Source organism: Magnolia sinica, chromosome 3 (assembly GCF_029962835.1).
Source record: "Magnolia sinica isolate HGM2019 chromosome 3, MsV1, whole genome shotgun sequence".
NCBI lineage: Eukaryota > Viridiplantae > Streptophyta > Magnoliopsida > Magnoliales > Magnoliaceae > Magnolia > Magnolia sinica.
The window spans coordinates 75306867-75317790 of record NC_080575.1 but is presented as its reverse complement, the minus strand read 5'-3'; the positions used below and the strand labels follow the sequence as shown (position 1 = coordinate 75317790).

General features: G+C 35.9%; 1 protein-coding gene across 5 annotated transcripts; it reads left to right on the top strand.

Annotated features, from left to right (window-relative positions):
- Positions 1 to 9173: 9173 nt before the first annotated feature.
- LOC131240026 (calcineurin-binding protein 1-like) lies at positions 9174 to 10631 on the top strand. Of its 5 annotated transcripts, XR_009168573.1 has the most exons (4): positions 9174 to 9230; positions 9311 to 9437; positions 9520 to 9970; positions 10078 to 10631. XR_009168573.1 is itself a non-coding variant. In XM_058238028.1 (3 exons), exons 2-3 carry the CDS (start codon positions 9359 to 9361, stop codon positions 10454 to 10456), a joined length of 591 nt encoding a protein of 196 aa, XP_058094011.1. In that variant the 5' UTR covers positions 9174 to 9230; positions 9311 to 9358; the 3' UTR covers positions 10457 to 10631. The 5 variants fall into 5 exon arrangements, 2 of the variants coding, with proteins under 2 accessions (XP_058094011.1, XP_058094010.1); XR_009168572.1 differs by having other exon boundaries at positions 9311 to 9785; positions 10251 to 10631; XM_058238028.1 differs by having other exon boundaries at positions 9311 to 9785; positions 10293 to 10631.
- The last annotated feature ends 293 nt before the right edge of the window (positions 10632 to 10924 follow it).

The following is a 10924-nucleotide window of genomic DNA, read 5'->3' as shown; positions in this document are numbered from 1 at the left end:
AATTCTAATAGATTTTAAATTAAACCAAATAGGGCTTGCCTTAATTGATTTTGATTCCAAAGAAAGGGAATAACAATTCCTCTTATCAAATCAGATTGGAATAACAGAAACAAAATCAATTAAATAAAGCTAAGGAAAGAAGAATATTAAATAAGCACACTTAGCTTAGATGGAGCACAGAATTATCTCTCAGAAGTTCGACGAAGATTGGCTTGAATACTTTAATTAATTCGATGATTTCTTTTGAGATTCATGCACTATTTATAGGTGAGAAGATCGGGTCTTCGACTGGTCTAGAGTGCTTTTCGACTAGTCGAAGCACTAACAGATATTTGAAAAATCCGGCGGGATATGCTCTGACCGTTCTACGACTGGTCGTAGGTTTCCTTCGACTGGTCGTAGGTCCTGAATATCTTCGCTGGACTTCGAGTCGAAGAATGTACGACTGGTCGAAGATCAGTCGACACTGTTCCTACGACTGGTCGAACAGATTCCTGGACTAGTCGAAGGCTAACAGATTTTATCCGGAGTTTGTAACAAACTCACGACTGGTCGAGGAATTTCTTAGACTAGTCGAAGCAAGTCTAGGACTAGTCGAAGAAGGTCTAGGACTAGTCGCAGAACAGACCAATCACATGTAAAATAAAAATTCGGTTTATGTATCCGAAATGACCTACTTCTAAGGTCAACCTATGGTCAATCAAACCTCAACCATGAAGTATGGACATTGAAACATTAGGAACAAGAGACCTTGAAGTATGAGCCTTGAAGTCTTGATGTAGATCAAACCTTGATGTAGCTCAATCTTGAAAGTGGCTTGAGTTTCAGCTTAAGTCTTGAGTTCAGCTTGAGTCTTGCCTTGTACTTTCTTTTCAGCTTGAGTCTTGTTTTGTGAGCAGTTCTTGCATTCAAGATTGATCTTTGTACTTGTGAGCTTTGCTTGTTGTGAGCTTAGCTTGTTTATGAATGTTGATCCTTGAGAGAGCTTCACTTATGCAAGTTATATATAACAGAGTATAATAGTGATTTTGGCACCACAGATTTGACAACAAAGAGGGATATAAACTATAGCACTTACAATCTCCCCCTTTGTCAAATTAGTGACAAAACACATAACAAAAAAAAAACAACTGGTTAATACCTGCAAATCAATATTCAATATTCAACATTCAACCAGTTTCAACATTCAACCATTATCATTCGACAAGATCAAACATATATTCAAGATCAAACATATACTCCCTTGACTCCCCACTCCCCCTAAGTAACATAACCAATGCTACTCCTCTCATAATCACATTAAGAACAAACCATTCTCCCCCTTTTTGTCACAATATGACAAAGGAGAACTAAATAAAGGAAGTCATGAGAGGAAACATGAGGAAATAAAAGAGAATAGCAAAAGAGTCAGAGAGATACTCAAGATAGCATCACATATATCCAGCATAAATATTACATCAAGAACAAATATCCAGCATAAAACATAAATAAAATCCAAATCAAAATCAGCCAAGTGCTAAGACATAAAGTTATTACAGACCAAAAGGTCTCATAGAAACTAGTCAGAACTAGAACTTGAAGATGGAGCAGGAATAGAAGGATCAAGTTGGTGCATGCCTTTGTTCAAGCGCCTAAGATATTTGCGCATGTACTTGAATTGCAAATCATGAGCAACAGACATGTTTTCCAACTTAACATTTATATCCTCAACTTTACCCTCTAATGCACTCAGACATGCATCAACATCAGATGGTCTAAAAATTCATATTTCTTGCAATTTAAACAAAAATTGGAATTCAATCTAGCAAATATATACAATATAATACAAGAAGGCATAAATTATTAATTTAAAATGCACATGCCAAGATCAAATTTCATCTTTTTGAACCTGCTTTTATCGAGAGGTTTTGTGAAAATGTCAGCTCGTTGATCTTCGGTAGGAATATATTCTAGAGATATAACTTTTTCTTCTACTAATTCCCTTATATAATGAAATCTAATGTCAATATGCTTAGTACGAGAATGCTGAATAGGATTTTTTTGAAATATTTATTGCACTGGAATTATCACAATGTAATAACATAGAATCCTGTTTAATTCCATAATCACTTAGCATTCGTTGCATCAAAACAAGCTGTGTACATGCATTACCAGCTGCGATATACTCAACTTCAGCTGTTGAAAGTGATATAGAATTTTGTTTCTTACTAAACCAGGAAACTAGACAATTTCCAATGTAAAAACAACCACCACTGGTTGATTTTCTATTATCTAGATTACCAGCCCAGTCAGCATCCGAGTACCCAGCTAATTGGACATTGGTTTCATGAGGATACCAGAGACCGAGATTTATAATACTTGCGACATATCTAATAATTCGCTTGACAACAATCAAGTGAGATTCTTTTGGATCAGATTGATATCTTGCGCAAATACCAACACTTAGAGAAATATCAGGTCTACTAGCAGTTAAATATAACAAACTACCAATCATACTCCGATAAAGTTTTGAGTCAACATTTTTACCATTAGAGTCTTTTGACAGTTTCAGGGTAGTACTCATAGGAGTATCGAAATTCTTGCCATTCTCAAATCCAAATCTCTTGATTAGATTCAAGGCATACTTAGATTGAGAAATGAATATTCCTTCAGGTTGTTGCTTTACTTGCAATCCAAGGAAATAAGTCAATTCCCCAACCATGCTCATTTCGAACTGTGATTTCATCAAATCTGCAAACTCAGTAGTCAAGTCAGTACAAGTTGATCCATAAATAATATCATCAACATAAATCTGTACCATTAAGATATGATCATTATGTTTTTTAACAAACAGAGTTTTATCGACAGATCCCATTTGAAAATTATGACTTAAAAGAAATTTTGTTAGTTTCTCATACCATGCCCTAGGTGCTTGTTTTAATCCATAAAGTGCCTTTTTAAGCCGATATACATGATCAGTATTTTTAGAATCTTCAAATCCCATTGGCTGTTCAACATAGACTTCTTCATGTAAATCGCCATTTAGAAAAGCACTTTTCACATCCATCTGATAGATCTTTATCTTTCTAAAACAAGCAATGGATATAAATAGTCTGATAGATTCAAGACGTGCTACTGGTACAAAGGTTTCATCGAAATCAATTCCTTCAATTTGAGTATAACCTTGTACCACCAGTCTAGCCTTATTTCTAATTATATTTCCACATTCGTCAGACTTATTTTTAAAAATCCATTTTGTTCCAATGATGTGTTTATCTTTAGGTCTTGGTACGAGATACCAAACATCATTTCTTACGAATTGGTTGAGTTCATCTTGCATCGCAACAATCCAGTTATCATCAGCCAGAGCTTCTTTTACGTTAGATGGTTCAATTTGGGATGTAAAACATACATAATTACATATATTCTCAAGTTGTCTACGGGTGCGAACACCGGTGAGAGGGTTTCCAAGAATTTGTGTAGTTGGATGATCTTTAACAGTCCTCAACTCAGAATCAGTCTGATTCAATGAAGTATCGGGTTTATCAATGATTAGTACTTCATCATTATCTGAATTAGAAATTGGTGTGTTTAAGTGATCATCAATGAAAACATTAATGGATTCTTGAATCACACCAGTCCTTTTGTTCAGAACTCTATAAGCTCGATTGTTTAAAGAATATCCTAGAAAAATACCTTCATCACTCTTCGTATCGAACTTTTCCAAATTTTCACGATCACGTAAAATATAGCACTTGCTGCCAAAAACTCGAAAGTATTTAACAGTAGGCTTTTTATTGAACCACAATTCGTAAGCCGTTTTATTATTATCTTTTCTAGTGTAGACTCGGTTAATAATATAGCAAGCTGTGTTAACTGCTTCAGCTCAAAGATTTTTAGAGAGCTTCATGCTATTCAACATGACATTAGCCATTTCTTGAAGCACCCTATTCTTTCTTTCAACAATTCCATTTTGTTGTGGAGTTTTGGGAGCAGAGAATTCATGTAATATTCCTTGGTCAGTACAGAACTTCTCAAAATTGCTATTCTCAAATTCAGATCCATGATCACTACGAATTTTACTGATTTGAGAAGATTTTTCAGTTTGAATCCTTTTGAGAACTTTTCTTACTTCTTCAAGGGTTTCAGACTTATCCCTTAAGAAGACTACCCAAGTGAATCTGGTAAAGTCATCAACTATTACCAAGATGTACTTTTTACCACCACGACTTTCCGTTTTGGTAGGTCTTATCAGGTCCATGTGGAGAAGTTCGAGTGGTCTTGATGTGGTATTTGAATTCACCTTTTTGTGTGAGTTCTTTGTTTGTTTGCCTATCTGGCACTCACCACATATTTTATCTAACTTCTGAAGTTTGGGTAAACCTCTTACAAGTTCTCGTTTGCTCAATCGATATAAATTTCGATAATGTACATGTCCAAGACGTTTGTGCCATAAATCAGTCTCGTCTGTATAGACCATGTAACATGTTTGATTAGATGAGCTGGATTCACTAATAATATAGCAATTTTCAGACGTTCTACGTCCAGTTAATATTACAGAACCCTTATTATTTAGTATTTCACAACTTTGATTAGAAAACCGAACATTATGATTATTATCACATATTTGTGATATACTAAGCAAGTTGTGCTTTAGGCCTTCAATGTATAAAACATTTTTAAACACAGGAAGATTAAAAAGTTGAACCGTACCTTAGCCTATAATCTTGCAGTTGCTACCATCACCAAATGTGACTGAACCATCAGTCATATCTTTCAGATCGGTGAATAAGGCTTTGTCACCTGTCATATGCCTCGAGCATCCACTGTCTAGGTACCACTTTGAATGACTTGTTGCTTTGAAAGCAGTGTGAGCAACCAAGCAGGTAACTTTAGGAACCCATTTCATAACTGTTTTGGGTTTAGGAACATAGTTGGTCTTTTTTTGTGTATATTTGTAGGAATGACCTGAAGAGTTAGATTTTAAGAGCTCCTTGAGTAAATCAACTATCTTTTCAGCTAGTGGATTTCGTTTCTGATTAAAGTTGACATGGCTGTTTCTAGGTTTTTGAAAAGTTTTTGAATTTTTAGAAAAATCTTGATAAGTACTTTTCCCTTTTGAGTTTGAGGACTCTCCTTTAACAAACATAGGAGGAGTATACTTTTGTTTAGGAGGTAAATTTTTATCATAGCCCAACCCGGATCGATCGCCACATTTTCTTGATCCGGATAAAAGTTTCTCTAACTTTGGATCACCTTGGGCATATTTCCATGTGTCCTTTAGACTCAGAAGAGAAGATACTTCAGCTTTAAGATTCTTAATTTCAGATTTTAAATCAACAATTAGTGAGTTTTTGAATTCCAAATCGCATTTTGATTTTTTAAAACAATCTGAAATTTGTGATTTTTCTAAGACAAGTGATTCAAAGCAATTTTTGAGTTTAGAAAACTTTTCTTTTTGAATTTTAAGTTTGATAGCAATTTTACAACTTTCCTTATATAGGGCATTGTAAGCATCTTGAAGATCATCTTCATTTTCACATTCACTATTCAGATTTTCTTCACTTGTAGAGTCATTATCTGAAAATGTGAATTTGGCTAGAGTCATAAGAGCTTTAACCTCATTGCCCGACTCAATTTCAGAATCTTCTGATTCAGAAGAACCTTCAAAATCAGATGATTCATCCCATGTACCCAACATACCCTTCTTCTTGGGTTTGTCCTTTTTAGGACATCTATTTGCTAAGTGCCCATATTCTAGACAGTTGTAACATTGACTATCTTTCAAAGATTTTCGAGATTTGGGTCTAAACTTCTTTTTGTCATTTGATTTTTGAAAATCAACCATTTTCTTGCTTTTGAAAATCTTGTAAAATTTTTTAGCTAAAAGAGCCATATCTGAATCAGAATTTTCTTCTGAATTACATTTAGAAGATTTTAGTGCGATAGATTTTCCTTTAGGAGCTTTAAAGTTTAACTCGTAGGTTTGTAGTGAACCAACTAGTTCTTCTACCCTCATATTATCCGTATCACGAAGTTCCTGGATCGCGGTTACTTTAGAATTGAACCGTTCAGGAAGTGAGCGTAGTATTTTTGCACATACTTTACTTTCTGGGATTTTATCGCCAAGACCCCACATTGAGTTTACAATGTACGTCATTCAATCTAGTGTAAAAGTCCATAAACATTTCATTTTCCTCCATATGAATTTCTTCAAATCTGGTTGTGAGGAGTTGGACTTTAGATTTTTTGACAATTGTAGTACCCTCGTGTGTCATTTCTAATATATCCCAAGCTTGCTTTGCAGTATCACAGGAAATGATTCTTTTGAACTCATCTGGTGATAGTGCGCAAGTAATTGAATTTAGTGCTTTAGCATTTGCACTACTCTCACTTTTCTGAAGAGTGGTCCATTGGTAATATGGTGTGACTTTCATTGATTTTGAACCATCAACTCCAGTAACTTCCATGATAGGAGGATTCCATTTAGTCACTGTGGCTTGCCACACATTTTCATCCATTGATTTGAGGAAGATCCTCATTCTGGCTTTCCAATAGGCATAGTTGGAGCCATCAAAGGGTGGAGGCCTAGTGACTGAAAGACTATCAAAATTTGACATCTTAAATAGCTTAAATCGTTAGCTCAGGAATTAAATCCAAGAATTAAAAAGGAGCCACTTGAAAAGGCTAAGCTATATGTCCTAGAGGGGGGGTGAATAGGACAATGCCAAATAAATCTTATAACAACGGAAATAAAATGAAAATGATAGCCAAAGTAAATCACAATGCAGTAAATTAAAATGACCTCAAAATTCAGATCTTGAGAGGTTGATACAAACGTTGTTCTAAGGACAACCTTACACCAAAAACAGAGTTTATGGTAGGACAACCTTATTTTTAGAAAGGTCTTTGTATCAAGTCTCAAATCGAAGAGGAATACAAAAATAAATATAAACTGAATTAAAATGACTTGTAATTAAAAATGTATTGTTCTAGGGACAGCCATACACCATAAAAATGCAGGGCAATCTTGCTGGAACAACTTTCAAATGAAATTGAAAATCAAGCTTAAAAAGGAATTGCAGAAAGTAAATTCTAAGCTATTACAACATTCTCACAAAGCTTGAAATAATTACAACATTCACCACCATACATACATCCCACAAAAATTAATTAAAAGATTAAAAGAATAAATCAAACAACCACAACTCAAGGGATTATAGTGGTTCGCCTGTGTGTTCACCAACTGTTATACAACAGCCACACAAAAAGCTACTCCACTCCTAATATCCTCACACAGGGGATATTAGCGTTCACTAAAAATAGGTTTTCCCAGGTTCACCCAAAACCTTTACAATTGTGTCTTTGTCTGTGGGCTTACACAATTAAAAAAACCCCACTTCTGAGTTTTCCTGGCTTTCCTCAGATAACCAAAATAACAAGATTTTTCTAGCAAATCCTGAAAGAAACCAAAATAATAGAAAGGAATTTACAATATGTAAAATACCTGAATATCTTCTTCTTTGTAGCAGCCCGGTAGAACCAAATCAAAGTAGATGATTGAATGTCCAAGTTCAATGTCCAGTACTTGATTACAATGGTTCTAATTCTAATAGATTTTAAATTAAACCAAATAGGGCTTGCCTTAATTGATTTTGATTCCAAAGAAAGGGAATAACAATTCCTCTTATCAAATCAGATTGGAATAGCAGAAACAAAATCAATTAAATAAAGTTAAGGAAAGAAGAATATTAAATAAGCACACTTAGTTTAGATGGAGCACAGAATTATCTCTCAGAAGTTCGATGAAGATTGGCTTGAATACTTTAATTAATTCGATGATTTCTTCTGAGATTCGTGCACTATTTATAGGTGAGAAGATCGGGTCTTCGACTGGTCTAGAGTGCTCTTCGACTAGTCGAAGCACTAACAGATATTTGAAAAATCCGGCGGGATATGCTCTGACCGTTCTACGACTGGTCGAAGTTCTCCTACGACTGGTCGTAGGTCACCTATGACTGGTCGTAGGTTTCCTTCGACTGGTCGTAGGTCCTGAATATCTTCGCTGGACTTCGAGTCGAAGAATGTACGACTGGTCGAAGATCAGTCGACACTGTTCCTACGATTGGTCGAACAGATTCCTGGACTAGTCGAAGGCTAACAGATTTTATCCGGAGTTTGTAACAAACTCATGACTGGTCGAGGAATTTCTTAGACTAGTCGAAGCAAGTCTAGGACTAGTCGAAGAAGGTCTAGGACTAATCGCAGAACAGACCAATCACGTGTAAAATAAACATTCGGTTTATGTATCCGAAATGACCTACTTCTAAGGTCAACCTATGGTCAATCAAACCTCAACCATGAAGTATAGACATTGAAACATTAGGAACAAGAGACCTTGAAGTATGAGCCTTGAAGTCTTGATGTAGATCAAACCTTGATGTAGCTCAATCTTGAAAGTGGCTTGAGTTTCAGCTTGAGTCTTGAGTTCAGCTTGAGTCTTGCCTTGTACTTTCTTTTCAGCTTGAGTCTTGTTTTGTGAGCAGTTCTTGCATTCAAGATTGATCTTTGTACTTGTGAGCTTTGCTTGTTGTGAGCTTAGCTTGTTTATGAATGTTGATCCTTGAGAGAGCTTCACTTATGCAAGTTATATATAACAGAGTATAATAGTGATTTTGGCACCACAGATTTGACAACAAACAGGGATATAAACTATAGCACTTACACAACTGTGATAATATCAGGATGTGATACTGTTTTATCTGTGATACTGATAAAAGAAATCACGATGTGATACTGATAAGCTATTCCAATATTTATTTGTGATATGGCTGCTGGCATCTTTGATTTTACTAAGTTGAATTAAGGGGTATTTTTTTTTGTTCCTTTGTCGTTATCATCTTGCACATCAAATAGCTAGCATCCTTTTACAGATTTTTAATATGGCCTTGTATTTACATTCAATGTTACAGGCAAAGTTAAAGGAGTCTCAGTATCAATTAGCCCCATGGCGTTCAGATGTAGTGAAAATTTTACAGGCAAAATTTTGTACTGAGTACTGAATAGCTGTTGGAAACTTGAATGGTTATTGCAGATAAGGTGCATGAAATGCCAAGGTAAGGCTAAGAAGCATGAACGGATGATGGATCTAACTGTTGAGATACATGGGGATATTGGAACCCTTGAAGAAGCACTTATGGATGTTTGCCAGAGTTGAAGAGCCCAGAGTTATCAGAGAGCAGCCTTTTTAGGTAAAGCACACAAATCTAATTTCAATATGGTTAGATATATGTCCATATGTGCTTTTGACACGTTTAGTTTACTTCAATAGTTACATCCACCAATACATCCAGTCATTGGAGAGGATGCCAGCTTGGACATGATTGAAGGAATAAATGAGAAGATCCGAAAGCGTTTCAAAAATTTGAAATTATCAAATAGTAACTGTGCTAAAATATGTAAGCATGCTTCTGTTGCTTGGTGTCGATCCATTCTTATTAGTTTGGCCTTGATCACACCATTACCTGCTAAAAACACAAGCGTTCAGGCTCCTTTAACCATAGTTGCTGGTTCAAAACCTAGCCTGCTGCTTTATGTTGATCTGCAAACCAATGACCTATGGAGTTCATCATTTGAAGATCCAGTTCTTCAAAAGGCTCTTGAAATGAAATGGAGCCAAGTTCTGTTCACAATGAAGCATGTCCATATCAAGCAAGCATCAGAAGAAAATATAGAGGCAACCGCCACTTTACTGAGATGCACCTACAACTTTTACCGAGAGAGCTCATGTGGAACACTTCCATCAAGTATTAACCTGTATACTATACCATCTCATATAACAACAGAAGGACCATGCCAACCATCTAAGGACAATGTCGACTACCTTGATTTGAGCACCTTGAGGAAGCTTCTCTTGTGGGCATACATGCTGGTGCATGGTCGTTACTTAAAAATTCTAGTAGTTGTAAAGCATTGCGAAGAAAATGCGAAGGTGATAATCCTGTAACCTGAGATCCTTTACGAGTTCATGTTAACGAGAAAGTAGATTTTTTTTTCCCCTGATTGTTAGTGTTGTCTGGTGGTTGTTGAGCAATGCAGTTTGCCAGATTTGAAGAGCCCAGAGTTATCAGGGATGTGCACAGGATTAATAGTAGGCAGTTCCCATGTCAAATAGCAGGCAGTAGCATTCTCTAGGCCTTCTTCAGCCCTTCAGGCAGCTAATTCAAGCCCAACAGCAACAGTAGCAACACCAATACTTCCAACCACTATAGGAAGGGATGTGCACAGGATTAACAGCTCATGACATGTACCAGACTGCCTTGGAAGTGGCACCGAAGGAAGCCCAGATCCCTCTAATGGCAGATGGAATACCAGGCCTGAAGAACTGGTGGAAGAGATCGCTCAGGTTGTGGGGGATGGACGAGAAGACATTAAAGAGGAGGATTTACAACGGATGTCATATCTGAAGGCAGAGTGATCATTTTAGAAAAGAGCAAGGAATTGTTGGATTATAGAAGCCTCGAAATGATATGTTGTATTGAAATTGGAAATTGGAATTGAAATTGAAATGTGTACTAGAAAAGAAGGAAAAGATTATTATGGGTGAATCATTCTATTGTCTTTTTCTTCTATTTGTGTAATTATCTAGCATATTATACAAGTAGATTACATACCCCACTCTCTCTCTCATACAATGAACAAAGGGGTTTAAAATTGTTATTAAAATTCCATCCTAAAATCTGACCGTTGGCAACATTAATAAGCATTTAAAATCGTTTCTAAAATTTTGTGCCTAAAATGTGACCTTTGGCACCAGAATGGTTTAAAACCATTCCTAAAATTTCGTTTTTAAAAATTGAAACGGTACCCAAAACGGTTATGAACCGTTCCTGATTTTCTATGACGCCTCATTTAGGAATGGTTTAAAATCGTTCCTAAATGACGA